This window comes from Camelus bactrianus, chromosome 19 (assembly GCF_048773025.1).
Source record: "Camelus bactrianus isolate YW-2024 breed Bactrian camel chromosome 19, ASM4877302v1, whole genome shotgun sequence".
Lineage (NCBI taxonomy): Eukaryota > Metazoa > Chordata > Mammalia > Artiodactyla > Camelidae > Camelus > Camelus bactrianus.
In genome coordinates this window covers 19,904,796-19,920,391 of record NC_133557.1, presented here as the reverse complement: position 1 = coordinate 19,920,391, position 15,596 = coordinate 19,904,796, and the positions used below count along the sequence as shown (strand labels likewise).

The window sequence follows — 15,596 nt, the reverse complement described above, 5'->3', positions numbered from 1 at the left end:
CTTTCTTTTCTAACAGTGGACTAACATTGCATTGGTATAATAATTTTTAATATAGCAAATGAGAACAGAGGCAAATGAAATATCTTTTCTAAGGTACTAGAAGAAAGCCTATTTACACAAATTTTAACTAGAAAGAAACTCCAGTTCTGTATTAGTCATGAGTCTTACAGTTTTATAAACATGTGGATTACTAAAGCTATAAGGGACAAGTAAGATAAATAAGATGAATAACCTTTTAATTGTATTGATTAAGGTAGTAGCTGAGCCAAGCTTGGTCAGATAGCCTTCTTCAAATGTTTAAAAATCAATTCTGAAGAAGTGATTTAATGTCTGAGAGTTGTTGTAAATTAATTCAGTTTGTTATTTTCTTTGGGGTGGGGGGAGCTGAAATATGATGGGTAGTGAATTATTTCTGAAACTAGGTGATATGTCCATAGGGGTCATAATATTATTCTGTATAACTGTGTGGATATTTTAATTTTCCATAATGAAAACTTTAAATAACCCCTAAAATAATGAGTAAAGATCTCAAAATAAGTGGCAAATCTATTGAACTTGTGACTCAAAAATTGAATTATAAGACCTGCAGCAGATTATGAACTGTTTATTTAATGTCACTCAGCTGTGACTACTGAGGTTTTTAAATGGGTTTTTAAAACTCATGACTGTAATTAAACACATATGTTTCTCATTAGACATGCTAAAACTATCCAAGCTCAGAAACTGAACAAACAACCCACTGAATTAATGAGTCCTTGAAATATGAAAACTATATTTGGAACAAAATTCTTAACATAAAAAAAAGGCATATTTTGCATAACACGTGCAGGCACAACACAAGTTAGCGGGTCAGCCTCGTTATATTACACAGGGATTATAATCATCTGCATAATTAAAGCCCTTAAAACAAGTAGAAGATAGAGCATTCAGAGTCAATGAAAAAACTAGAAGTTAGCAGCTCATTACTGCAAAACAAACCTTCCTAACAAATCACACTGGCAACTTAAAAGAGCAAATGAAAAACTAAATTTAGTACATAGCATTCACTGGATAATTTATGTAACAACAAATCTTGAGTCTAGGGGATGAAACAGACCCTAAAAACACTGATAGGATAAGAATTTAAAGAGACTAGCAGAGAGTGACAATGTTTCTATAAACTCTTTGTAAATAACCATTTTTAAGGCCATAAAAGACAGTGCAAGTAGGAAGAAGGAAGGGAAAAAAAAGGATTCTTAAGGCAACGCAGAATTCAAAGTCCTAATTTACAGGACACACTATGACACCAGCAATATTTTTGGTGAGATTTTTTTTCTGATAACAACTCCAGAAAATAATTTGGAAAATAAATAAAAATTTAAATACCTATAATCCCATTACCTACTTTTAGTATTTGGTTTATTTCTCTCCAGCCTTTGATTGTTTTTTCAGTCTTTTTTCTATGCACGCATTAACATGTTAATTTATCTTTTTACTTCTGTAAAGCTGGAGTCATGCTGTAATTTTTTTTCTTTTGTTTTTTGTGGAGTCATGATATAATTTTGACTCCTCCTTTTTTCACTCAACAACGTATTTCCTCAACTCATTATGTACACCTCAAAAACAGGATTTTTAATGTTTTTGTATGGTATAACATTCCATCCTATGGATGTATGATAATTTATTTGATCAATCAACTGCTACTAAACACTTAAGTTCATTCAGATTTTTTTTATAACTATAAGTAACACTTATAATTTGAAAAATTCTTACAGATGATTTGTCTGTATCTTCAATTATTTTCTTAGACCAAATTCCTAGAAGTGGAATTTACTGGGTCATAGGTTTGAACTTTTTAAACTCTAACTACACACTGCATTCCAGAAAAGTTACACCAATTTACACATCCATCAACAGTAGTAGTCTTTCACCGTCTGTATAATTCTGACCAGAAGCCAAGCACGGATGATGAGCCTTGGCCCCAAAACAGGAGGAAAAAAAAAGAAAAAGAAAATCTTTTCCCTTCAAAAACAAAGGGTTGATTATTTATATACACAGACCTGAAAGGTGAAAATTAGAGGGGGCTGCCTGACAGCCACAGCCCTGGAACGGTCTGTGCCAGCCACAATAAACCAGCCACAGTTCCCCTGAACCCAGGCACCGCTCACTCGCCTCTTGGACTCTGTGGACACAGCTCCTTCTACTGGAACATCTCCACCCACCCTACTCACTGCCAAACTTTCTGCCCTCTTTTTCCTCCAGGAATTTGTCAGTAAGCCCCAGTCTAAGTTGAATACTCTCCCACTCTGCTTCGCCAACACCCTTGGATTACCTCTGTTTTAAAGCTCATTTCATACACCAAAGTGTAATTAACAGTCTGTCCCCCGCACTAGACAATGAGTTCCTTCAGGGCAAGGATCGCATCTTCATTCCTGCTGTATCCTCAGCATCTAGCAAAGTTCCTGGGATACAGCAGGCACTGAAGGTAGCTTTATTGATGAATTCATCAAACACAAAGCTGAGGGTCTAAGGCAGTGCTGAAAGAACTTTTCCTTTCTGTAAAGGACCAGACAGCAAATAGTTCAGGCTTTGGGAGCCACACGATCTCAGTCACAACTGCTCAGCTCTGCCTCTGGAGAACAAAAGCTGTCATAGGCAATATGCAAAGGAATGGACATGTCTGTGTTCCAATAAAACTTTATTATCAAAACCAGGTAGCAGACTGGATTTGGTCTGTGGCCATAGTTTGCCAATCAATGCCTGATTTAGAAGAAGCTCTAATTTTTAAAAAAAAGGCAGGGGGAAAAAAAGATGATGAAAAGATCAGAGACTTAATGCTTTAAACCTACGCAAAGTTCAGGCTAAATTGTACATTTAAAGCTCAATTATTACCACTTTGTATTCCCAAATTCCTTTCCTCTGTGAGTTGGTCTGGAATGCACAGAGTAAGGGGAAAGAAAACCATTGAGGGGAGAGGAGAGAATGGTCCTCTGTAATGGGAACTGAGCACAGGTGTGAGGCCTCAGTCACAGATTTAAAAAAAAAAAAAAAAAAAAGGATCACCAGGATAAGAAAAGAAGCAGAGATGGGTTTAAACTAGAAGGAATTTGATTGGACTCTTAAATTTGTACGGTCATCCTTAAAGGATTGAGAATTGGTAAACCTGAGTTAGAGAATCATGAAAACAGACTAAAGAGAATATGTACAGTAAATAGCTCAGAAATTTGTTATGCTTTGAACTCTGCACCAAAACAATGCATGTGCTTGCCTCCGCAGATCAAGGGAAAGACGGAAAAAATGACAACATTCAACAAGAGAACGGCCGTTCAGGTTCAAAAGTAAATCCCTTCTTGTTGCTGATGCTTTTTTGCCTCTGACTCCATGTGCCAGTTTCCCTGCTCCCAGACCCTTCACCCCCCACCCACCCTCCAATGCTTTTACCCCTTTGGAAGTGGCAACAGAAGAGGGCTTCAAGGCTGAGCGGACCACGTGGGCCATGAGAACCTGCTTCCTCTGGGGTGTGTGTGGTCTGCCTGAGAAGTCAGTCTGTCTAACCAGAGCCTTACTTTTCATAGTGCCTTCCTCCTCCTCATCCTCTGCATTGATCACCATGGTGCCCAGCTGGGACAGCAACGTGTCATCGTGCTCGATCATGGTATTGGCTCCGTCACTCATGGTGCTGGCTACTCGGACGGTGCCCATCTCATCCCCTGCTGCTCGGACCATCGTGCCAGAATCCATTTCATCTTCCTCCTGTGAAAGGACAAAATCTCAAATTAGGGCTAATGTGATCAAAAGGTTGTGAGTTTTCTCATCTTGGTATAAATATTTATGGATGTGACACTTATTCAGGTTCTAAACCCACCTTGCAGAACTGAGAACATTCTTTATGGTATAGGTGATGTACAGTATTATATGTGTTACAGGTGTACAATTGCTTCACAATTTTTAAAGGTTATACTCCATTAAGAGTACTCTTATTTAACCAAAGAAGGTCATAAATTTACCCACATGAGAGCTGCAATCTTAAAGGACCCCCTCCCTCTCCCCTTCCTCCTTCTTAATAGAATCTTGTAACATAGCTCTCACCCTTGGAATCTTGGGGTTGTGAGGGAGTCTTTAAGTGTAAAAGCTACATACATAGTATGGATCCTAGATGCCCCACAGAAAAACCCAGTCTCAGACCTGAGCATTCTCCTTCCCGAATAATGAGTTAAACTGAAGAGAAGATACGGAGGCAAAAGGATAAAACTTGGAAGTGTCTTAGGAAGCACAGTGAGAAGATCAAGCCCAGACCTGGCAAGCCTTGGTCCAGGGCGGGACACAGTCGTCCCAGAAGAGTCTCCAGCTCCAGGCTGACCCAACATCTCCGACTGTCTCACCTGGCTTGGCAATCGCGAAATAACAAGCGCTAACGCCCAAGCCCACCCCAATGCCCGTCGCTCACCGAGTTTTCTTCATCGTCCTGGTCCACCTCCCGCTGCTGGGCTTCCTGGCGTTTCGGCTTCATGTCCATGGCTTCGTTAATTAAGTCCCGCAGTATAGACACTCCTTTAGCACTCTTGACAAATGGGTGCTTAAACAAGAAAGTGGAAGACGGTTGAGATGGTTTATACCGCACTGGTGCCAAAACGTGGACTAGCACACGGTAGGTACTTATAATCCTTGTTGAACCATTGAATCGGATGGCTCTCTCTCTTTATGCTTTGGACAACAGCTAACCCACACTCCCTTTGTAACTCTGAGCGTATGCACTCAAGTTCTGCCCACCTTCTTCGGCTGGGAGGAACGTTGCCTCCATTTCTCTCTACCAGCTCTAGAGATTCTCAGCAGGCAGGTATCGCCCCCTAGAGGAAGTTTTGTAAACGTGCTGGGAGCTTCTTAGAAAGTTTGGAGAACACAAATACCGGGCGGGGGCAGGGGCACAAGCAATCCTGCAAAAATGGGCAACAGTCCTGCACAACTATAAATTGTAGCACGTTCTGCACATCTTCCAAATATCTCATAGTACAAAGACATTTTGATAAATAATACTGACAAATTTGCTCGAGATAAGCAAAAAAAAAGTCTAGTAATTTGGGAGATGACTTTGGAGAGGGGGCTTAAACAGAATAAAGACAGTGTTTAAAAATCACTGAATAATTTACTCATCTTGCTTATTCTTTCTAGTCAACGCACTATAGCATTTCCAACCACATATTTAGGTAAAAAGGATTTTAGTGCCAAAATGCACTGCAGAAATACTAAAACTGGTCACAAATATGTAACAGATGTAGGTCCAGATATTATTCAATCCACAAAGATACTTGAGACCCAGGGATATTGCTGAATTTCATTTATAGAAATGGCTTAAAGTTTTAAAAATTAATGCCATCTTACATTTTTGTTGTTTGCCTTTGTAACACAATGATAAGAAATCTATGCTGTGAAAGTTACATATGGAAATTCTTTTGGGGGAGCAGGGGTGGGGGTTACCTGTTGTTTTCCAAACCTACTCTGATATTGTTCCCAGTGTTTCTCTTTGCAATCCAGTCTCTGCTACCCACCACCCATCAAAGGATATGGTCTCCAAAGTCTTGGCGAGTACTCCAGAGATGGACAGTATGCTTCAACTTGTGGTAGGATCGAAATACAGGAGATAGCTTTTCCACAGAACTTCATCAGTACCCCATCCAGGCAGGAAAAGAATTTGCCGCTACTCTTAGAAATAAGACCCAGCTCGCTTGCACAAGAATATCATATTTCCTTGTTCTCTCCACTGGGGAAGTCTGTAAGATCATTACCCTCCTCTTAAGTCATATACAAATGAGCCTGTTGTGATATTACTTAACATTAGATTTATTTTAGTGTCCACTCACTCATTTTCCTGTCTTTCTTGAATGAAATAGTTCCTGTTCTTCTTACTGCTCTTAAATCTAAACTCATTCATGATGCTAGGTACAGGTGTCTAACTAAACTACTTAATTATGTCTAAGTTGAAAAGCTGGAGCATTTCTTTATTAACATATGTACTATTTTATTATAAATTATTATCTTTATACTTCTCCATTATATTATGAATATTATGCTGATTCTTTATAAATTATAAGCACAGATTTTACCATCTATGAGTTTCATTCCAGAAGGATAATGAGTATTAAAAATATATATATAGGTTATAAAAAGGGTGCATTGGATCTGACGTGATTGAAAACCATCGGCCCCGCCCAATAACAACAGCAGATATTTGTCAGATCCATAATACACTATCTTTAATATGTGTAAATCATTGTTTGAAATTACACATACTATATGGTTTAAGATTAAGTGATCTTAAGAGGCATATGAGGTAGGTACTTTATCTCCACTGTAAAGATAAGAAACCCAAAGCAACAAAGAGGTCATGTTACTTGCCCAAGGGCATAAAGCTAGTAAATAGGGAGCCAGGAGTCAAACCTGGGCAGTCGGGCTCCAGAATCCAAGCTCCTAACCACTAAGCATACTGCCTGCCAAATCCCAGCCATCCTTCACAGCCCAGGCACACAGGTTACCTCCTCCAAGAAAGCATTCCTGGTATCTCTAGTCAAAGTGGTCTCTTCCCACCCTGAGCTACAACAGCACCTACCATTAATGCCAGTTCTTTGTCAGAATTGGTTATAAGTGATGGCACTCTTGCTTTGGAATCAAAAAGACTTAGGTCTTAATCTTGGCTTTGCTGTTTACCAGCTGAGTGGCTCTAAATGAGTTAACCTCTCTAAACCTTCATTCTCTCACCTATGAAAGTCAAATAACAGTCATCCTGCACAGGGTGTACGTGATGATTAAATGGCATAATGTGCCAAGTATCTAGCACACAGTAGGTGCTCAATAAATGTCAATTACTGTTCTCTAATCCCACGGAGCCCTGGATTTTCTTGCATTGTCCTGTTCAGTGATTTAACACTCTTTTCTGTGTCTTCTCTTAAGCAGTCACATTTTAACCTCCCTAGAGGCAGCAAATGTCTTATGCCTCTACCGTCTCCTTGGGGCTGAGTTAACAGCATCTTGGGGTCAGCATGTGAATGAAACAGAGAGAGGCAGCATCTCAGGGCGAATCATACCTGTAGGAGTTGAGTGGCGGTAGCTCTCTGGTCAGGGCTCTTTACAAGACACTGCTTCACAAAATCCATGAAGCTATCTGACCACAGTTCTGGCTTTCGGAATGTGGGAGGTGGGTTGGTAGGAATCATGAAGATTGCCTAGTTTAAAAAAAAATTGGCAAAATAAAAGTGATGCTCCAATAAAATTTGATAAAATGACTTTTCTCTTCTCCACTATAAGCCCACCCAAATTGCAACAAAAGTCTACCTCAAAGTAGAAGGTATGACAATTAGAGAATCTGAAACAGCTCTCTTTCACTCTCCTCCTCCCTCTTTTTCGTATGTATTCTTGCCCTCCTGAATCTCATGATTTCCAGCAAGCTTTTTTTGGTTTTTGCTAACCACAGTACATTGCCTTTCAAAGTGAAAAGGCAAGACCTAAGAGCATCAATACCCTACAGATGATAACCTCAGCCCCCTAGTTGTCAAATTTCTGGCCTCCCTAAAAGTTACCATCACCCCTGAGTGTCAAGCAGGGACTGCAAGGAGAACGTAAAACCAGAAATCATCTAAATCACAAGAGATTCACTAACCTCCAAGCCATATCAATTCTGCATACTTGGGAAAAAATTGGCCCACTACATTGTAGTTAAAGTCTACTATTTCGAAAAAATAAAACTACTGGAGATATTGAGGGTTTGGGTCCAGACTACTGCAATAAAGTGAATATCACAATAAAGCGAGTCATGAATTTTTTGGTTTCTCAGTGCATATAAAAATTAAGTTTACACTATACTGTAGTCTCTTAACTGTGCAATAGCATTATATCTAAAAAAACAATGTATATACCTTAATTAAAAAAATACTTTATTACTAAAAACGCTGACCATCATTGGAGCCTTCAGTGAATTATAATCTGTGATGGTAACATCAGAGATCATTGATCACAGGTCACCATGACAAATAAAATAACAATGAAAAAATCTGAAATACTGTGATAATTACCAAAATGTCACAGAGAGACATGGAATGAACAAACGCTGTTGGAAAAACAGCACCAAGAGACTTTCTCAACACAGGGTTGCCACAAACATCCCATTTATTAAAAACTCAATAAAGTGAAGGGCAATAAAATGGGGTTTACCTGGTTTATTTATTGAGTTTCCAATAAAAGAGGTGCAGTTTAAAAAAAAAAAAACTCTTTGCAATAAGCAGCTTAAACTATATTTTTTAAATCTAAAAATATAAGCAGTAAATCTTCACACCCTTCTCCACTTCTGCCCCTCAAAAGAGAGGGGAGCTTATCTTTGGGCTCATGAATACTTTAAAAAAACGTAAGTCTTAATAGAAGGACTACTTAGGGGTGGGTGTACCTCAGTGGAAGAGTGTGTGCTTAACATCCACAAGGTCCTGAGTTCAATCCCCAGTACTTCCATTAAAAAAACAAAACAGAACAGGACTACTTAATCAGAGGAGAGGAGGAGCTGGGTTGGGCGGTGTGGACAGGACTACGGAGCCCCTGAGGAAGGCAGGGTCGAGGTCCTAACAATGCTGTGATGAGGGCGGGTAAAGCCTAGAAACTGCTGAGCGTATCAACACTGAAGAAGTTTCAATGGAGACTGAATCTATGGGCCTTTCATCCTTTAGAAATGGATGGAGGCTGGAGAGTACAGAGCCTCCAGAAATTACATCTGTAAATCCCTAGGAGGGCCAGGCGGAAAAAGGCAAACGATTCAGGCTGGGTGTTGGTGACATGAGTTCAAACAATAGTCTGTTTCCTCTTCATACTACTAGAAGAAAAACACAGAAATGAGTGACAACTGACACCTGATGAAGAGGGACTCATGGAGACTGACAAGGTGGAAAGCAGATGCGAAGGGAGAGGACTGCTCCTCAGCTCCAGCGAATGTTGTTATGTTCAAATGTGAGCACCTAAACCATTAAAAAAAATTTATATGCTGCACAAGTCAAACCAAGCAATTCTTGGCCCAGGTCCTGCCAGAGAGCTATCAATACACAACCTCTGGAATGGAGAAGAGTAGATTAAACCTGAATTAATCAGTCACTACAACCAGTGGAAGTATCTCATCTGGAGTCCAGACTGACATTTATCAATTATTTACAATTAATTCATTTATTGTTTGGCACCTAACCAAGTAAGTCATTTAACTTAACTTTCCATTGATCACTGGTAACTAGCCAGCCCATTGGTTTTCTATCCATCTTCTTACCCGCATTGGATGGATATCAGCATAAGGTGGCTTGCCTTCCGCCATTTCTATGGCCGTTATCCCCAACGACCAGATGTCTGCCACACAGTTGTACCCAATTTCCTGGATCACTTCTGGAGCCATCCAAAATGGTGTTCCTATCACTGTATTTCGCTTGGCCATGGTATCCTAAAATAGGAAGGAGAGAAATCAACACTAAGCACTAAAACCAATGAGAAAAGGAGTCCTTTTCAACGATAAGAACTGTCTTGTCTTGAAATACACACAAAAACCATACTCAAGCACGATCAAGCAAGTCACAAAAGAAATTCAAATGACCTAGAAACATAAAAGATTCTCAATCAATTATAAAAACACAAAAAATAACAATCAATCAATTAATAAAACACTACAATGAGACTGACAAAAACATAACAGATTAATAATAACTATTGCTGATAAATAGCATAGAAAATCAGGCACTGAAATACAATGTTACAGGAGTGTAAACTGGTAAAGTGGCTTAGTAGGCAATTTGGCAATATTTGTTAAGTTTAAATGTTCATATCCTTTGATTCAAATTTATTTCTAGAAATGTGTCCAATGTGTAAGTACCCTAAGATACATGCAAAACCATTATACGAATATTTCTAAGGGGAGAAAATAAAAAGGAAACAACACAAATGACCAATTAAAGGGTGTAAGTTAATACAGTAAATATCCGTACAATGAAACAGCACCTTAAAAAAAAAGGAGCTAGGCACATTTTTCTGACATGGGAAAAATGTACAAGATACATTGTGAAGTGAAAAAAATTAGGTTCAAGATTATATATAATATAGCCTTGTCTTTTAAAAAAAAGAATAATCAGAACAACAATAAAACAAGCAATAATAATATTGTTGTCATATGGAGAGCAAAAAAAGTATCCAAATAACATACACCAAACCAGTAACAACAGTTATATCTAGAAGATAGAATCACTAAGGACTGCTATTTTCCATCCCGTATACTTTGCTAACACTTGGATGGATTATGTGATTGTGTATTACATGTGCAATCAGGAAATTAAAAAAGAAAAAATTATATATATGTATGCACATATTTATGTATATATAATTTTCTAATATGTATACATATTTTATATAATATTATATATATGTGATCTTAGTTTGGGGCTTAAAGAATATATGGATATAGTACACATGGGCAGATAACTATTTGCATACTTCCCCAGAATGGCATGAACCTAATGAAAGAGAACCTTTCTAGAATTCCTGTATTTTAGGAAGAGAAAGATTTTTAAACAGAACTAAATATACAACAGGACTTCTCATCACTATCGCCCATCTTCCTTCTGAAATGTCTATGGCTTAAGTTAGGTTATGCCAGTCAGGAGCAAATGACAGGTAATATTTTTAAACTGGTCTCACTTTGTCAGTCCTATGTAAAGAATTAACACAGAAACTAACTTACTGCTTAAGTCGCTTCCTTTGCTCTGAAACTTCAAATTTGCACCATTCTCATGGTGGTAGTCAAAGTTGTTCTCAAGGATTATTTCCAATTAGAAATGGATATTTGGATAACTAGACATTTTTTGAAAATTAAGAGTAAAGAGTAGATACTAACCTAACTAGATCTGTACTACAAAGTTATATTAGTATAGTAGCATAGCAATGGGAAATATTAAATCCAGAAACAGATAATGGCACATGCACACACACACAACCACACACGCACATACACACACATACCCCTATATGTATATATATGTATAATTTAAGACATGATTAAAATCTCATTTTTAATCAGCAAGCAAAGGACAGATTATTTTTTAAAAAGCTCTGGGCATCTCTCTACTCACTTGTAAAACTCTACACTTAAATCCCTATCTTAGCTTTTCACCAGAGTAAGTTCAAATAGGTTGAAAATTTATATACAAAGAACAAAATCCAAAAAGTACTAAAGTATAGAGGAATAGTTACATAATGCTGGAGCAGAAAAAGAACTTTTAAAGCATGACATTATTAAGATGGCAATATTTTCCAAATTGATTTATGATTCAACATAACCTCAATACAATTCAATTCAATCCCAGCCAAAATCTCAATGAAGTCCCACCTGCTTTTTTTGTTTTTGTTGCTTGTGCTTTTAGTAACATATCCAAAAAAAAAATCACTTGCCAATGTCAAGGAGCTTTTTCCCTATGCTTTCTTCCAGAAGCTTTCAGGTTTCAAGTCTTTTATTAAGGTCTTTAATCCATTTTGAGTTAATTTTTGTGAGTGGTGCAAGAAAGAGGCCCAGTTTCATTCTTTTGCATATGAATATCTAGTTTTCCCAAGATCATTTACTAGAGAAACCATCTTTTTCCTCTTGGCTCCCTTGTCAAATATTAGTTGATCATATAAACATGACTTTATTTGTGGGCTCTTGATTCTGTTCCATTGGTCTATGGGTTTATTTTTATGCCAATACCATACTGTTTTGATTATGTTAGCTTTATAATATAGTTTGAAATCAAGAAATGTGAAGCCTCCAGCTTTGTTCTTCTTTCACAGAACTACTTCGGCTATTTGGGGTCTTTTGTGGTTCCATGTGAATTTTAAGATTGTTATTTTCTACTTTTGTGAAAAAATGTTAATTACTAAATGCAATTGATATTTTAAATTATAATATACCTTTTACTCAGTACCAGAAGAATTTTTTTTTCAATTTGGTTTCCTTAGTTAAGATTCCTTATTTAGATAATACTGTTTAGTATTGTTTACTTATGCGCTAACCACAGAATCTTTTGAAAGGCCCACAAATCACAATATGCAGTAAGTTTCTGGGTTCTTTTTTAACATCAATCCAATTTTTGTGCTGTTACAATACTTCGAAATTCCCTAACATGTTTCAGGCAGATTTAAAATTAAAAAAAAAAAAAAAAACCTGTACATAACACCAGCTCTAAACATATATATATATATATATTTACATATTCTACTACCCAAGAAAACTGATTTGTAATGTTGCAAATTCTAGCATATATCTAGAACTGTTTCTATTTTTCTACATATACACTTCACATACACTTATGTATTTTACAAAATCAGATAATTTTAGACTTCCTGTTTTGAAAACATGGTTTTTTTAATTGCCATGCACTACTGAAGTAAGAGGAAAATCAAGGGTTTGCATTTTGGAACCAAATGAGGAAAGTGTTTTCAGTAAAGCAATTGCTACCTGGAGGCTGAATGAGATGACATTATGTCTTTTTCAAGGAAAGCAGTTTAGATTTAATTTTTCCTCCTTTTATAAACATAATGCTGTAGCCCAATAGAATTTAAACTTCTACTCTCATTTCTGGTTTTCGTTTTTATTTTTGTCAAAGTTAAACAAACTTAAACTATGGTATCTGAACTCTAGGAAAGAATCTAAAATAATCTACCAGCTCTTTTGTAACCTATTGGTACATTCTTTAATTTTCTTACTAATATAATTAAATCAATATTTTTTGGTTTTGTTTTCAAATAATTTTTAATAAACAAAAAGAGCTCCTTCTCAAGACAGAGCTGAAAGTTACTTACACAAGTAACATTTTTACTTACTGTAAGTTGACCTGCTACCCCAAAATCTGCAAGTTTTGCATGTCCTTCTGTATTTAGCAAAATATTTCCTGCCTTGATATCTCGGTGTATTTTTCTCATAAAATGAAGGTATTCCAGTCCTTTAAGTGTTGATTGTAATATTGTAGCTATTTCATCTTCTGTTAACTGAAAAAAGAATGAGAGATTAAAATTATATTAGTTCACATAAGCACATTTGTAAAAGGAAAAAAAAATTGATACAACTCCTTTCCTAGAATGTAAATATAAGATCTTATTCAACTTGTGAACAGCATTTGACAGCTTGTTATTACCATAGCTAGGCTGCTCACTCCCAAAGTTGTATTTCCAGCCCAGATCTCTCCCCAAATATCAGATTAATACATTTGCCTACACAACACCTCCAACTGAATTCCTAACAAGCATCTTAAGCATAACATGTCAAAATCAAATTCTTTATTTCTACCACCGCCACACCCCTCTCCTTACCTACCCTACTCTACTCTTCCCAGTCTTCTCTCTCTCAATAAAAGACAATTTCATTCTTCCAGGTGCTCTGGCCAAGAACCTGGAGGTCATCCTTGACTCTTCTCTATCTTCAAAATACACGCAACCATATCCTTGGTAATGACCCTCATCCAAGCCACCATCATGCCCTCCTTGCCTGAACTATTCTAATAATCTCCTAACTGGTCTCACTGCTTTTGCCCTTGACTTTCTACAGTGTATTTTCCACATGGCAGCCATAATGAACCTTTTAAAATGTAAGCCAGATCTTCTCAACCCTCCAATGGCTCCCTAAGTCACTAGGAATTAACGCCAGTCCTCACCAAGGTCTTACGTGATCTGGCTCCCATTACCCTCATCTTCTACCACTTTCTCCCTTGCTCATCCTGTTTCAGCCACGTAGGCTTTCTTGCTGCTCCTTGAACACTCTAAACACACTCCCACTTCTGGGACAGTAGTCTTCAACTAGATTTCTGTATGATTTGGTCCCTTACGCACTGTCTCTGACCTAATGTCACCTCATCAGAAAATCAGAGAGGCCTTCACTAGCTGCCTCCATCCCTGAATCATCTCTATCCCCTTATCCTAAGTATTGGTCAGCGTAGCTTTATCACCATCTGACATGTTATACATTATCTGGATACCTATTTAAGTGATGTCTTCTCTATTAGAAACATAAGCTCCATTTTAAAATGTCTTTGATTTGCTTACTATTGTATCCCTAGCACCAAGAAAGCCACATGGCACACAGTAGCTCTTGAATGATGGCAAATAAATGTAAGCAAGAATGCTGGAGACTGACACAGAATATCTGATTAGTCCAACTTTGTGCTGATTCAACCCCAGTCCTAAACAAGCTCAATCAACAAACTCTCAATCAGTTCCCTTATGACGAACAACTCACACTTAGAAGGGAATATGCTGTGGTGCAAAAAAACATGGAATTTGGATTACAAAGATCTCATTTTTCACTCTTGGCTCTACTTTCTAGTTGTGTGACATAAGCAAGTTATCTAATGTCGCTTAGTCTCAGTTTCTCAATCTATCAAATACGCAAATCACCTTTTATCAAGACTGTCATGAAAATCAAATGATATAATAAGGCATGCAAGACTACACGTGGTTTAGTAACTATTATACTATCAATCAATCACCAAATATTTAATAAGCATCTATTATGAGCCAGGCATTATGCTAATATTATCAAAAATGGCTAACAACTATTAAGCATTTTTATTTATGCTAGACACTATTTTTATAATCTCATTTAATCTTTATAAAAATTGAATGAGGTAGGTAGTATTGTTATCATCACCATTTTATAGACAATGAAACTGAACACAGACAAGTAATCTGTGCCAAAGGTCACAGAGCTAGTAAGTGGCAGAGCTTTCACTAAAATCCAAGCAGACACTATTGGCACAGTGGCAAGTGAGAGACTGTGGTACCTTCTGTGGCCAAAGAGAACAAAGCTCGTGACTTGCTTACTGACTCCTTCTTCTAACTAGCTGGGCTGATCAGTTAAGGCAGCACTGCCCAATAGAAATATAATGTGAGCCACAAATAGAACTTTCAATTTTCTAAGAGCCACATTTAAAAAAAAAAAGAAGCAAAATTAATTTTGATAATATATTTTACTTAACCATATTTATCCAAAGTATTATTATTCCAATATACAAAAAAAAAAAGATTTTCTATGTTCTTTTTTTAGTAATAATTCTTCAAAATCTGGCATTTTATACTTACAGCATGTTTTAATTCAGACTAGACACATTTCAAGTCCTCAATAACCACAGGGGCTAGTGAGTACCAGGCTGGACAATGCAGAGTTAAAACATATCACAAAATAATACATAATAATTAAAGATTCCCAGTTAATGAATTTGCTATTTAATTAGACAAGCATGCTAACTCTGAATGATGTAAATTAAGAAAAGGATATATAGTAGTATGGATAATCCAAGTTACACTGAGCTTTAAAATACTCCTACCTTAGGAGCTTGGGAGTAACAGATACACACTACTGTATATAAAACAGATAAACAATAAGGACCTACTGTATAGCACAGGGAACTATATTCAATTTCCTGTAATAAGCTATAATGGAAAAGAATCTAAAATATATATACATATATGTATAACTGAACCGCTTTGCTGTACATGTGAAACATTGTAAATTAACTACACTTCAATAAAAAATAAAATAAAATAGTCCCACCTCATAATTTGTATAGCACCTCACAATTTTCACAAAA

At 36.9% G+C, this 15,596-nt stretch overlaps 1 protein-coding gene across 1 annotated transcript in view; it reads right to left on the bottom strand.

Annotated features, from left to right (window-relative positions):
• Positions 1-15,596, bottom strand: part of STK4 (serine/threonine kinase 4) — a 78,045-nt gene that overhangs the window by 47,266 nt on the left and 15,183 nt on the right. Inside the window, exons 5-9 of the mRNA XM_010958688.3 lie at positions 12,838-13,002; positions 9,269-9,436; positions 7,059-7,196; positions 4,427-4,555; positions 3,546-3,732 (exon numbers count right to left, since the gene is read on the bottom strand). Of these exons, the coding sequence (XP_010956990.1) occupies positions 3,546-3,732; positions 4,427-4,555; positions 7,059-7,196; positions 9,269-9,436; positions 12,838-13,002 (787 nt within the window). The remainder of the gene's footprint in view (positions 1-3,545; positions 3,733-4,426; positions 4,556-7,058; positions 7,197-9,268; positions 9,437-12,837; positions 13,003-15,596) is intronic.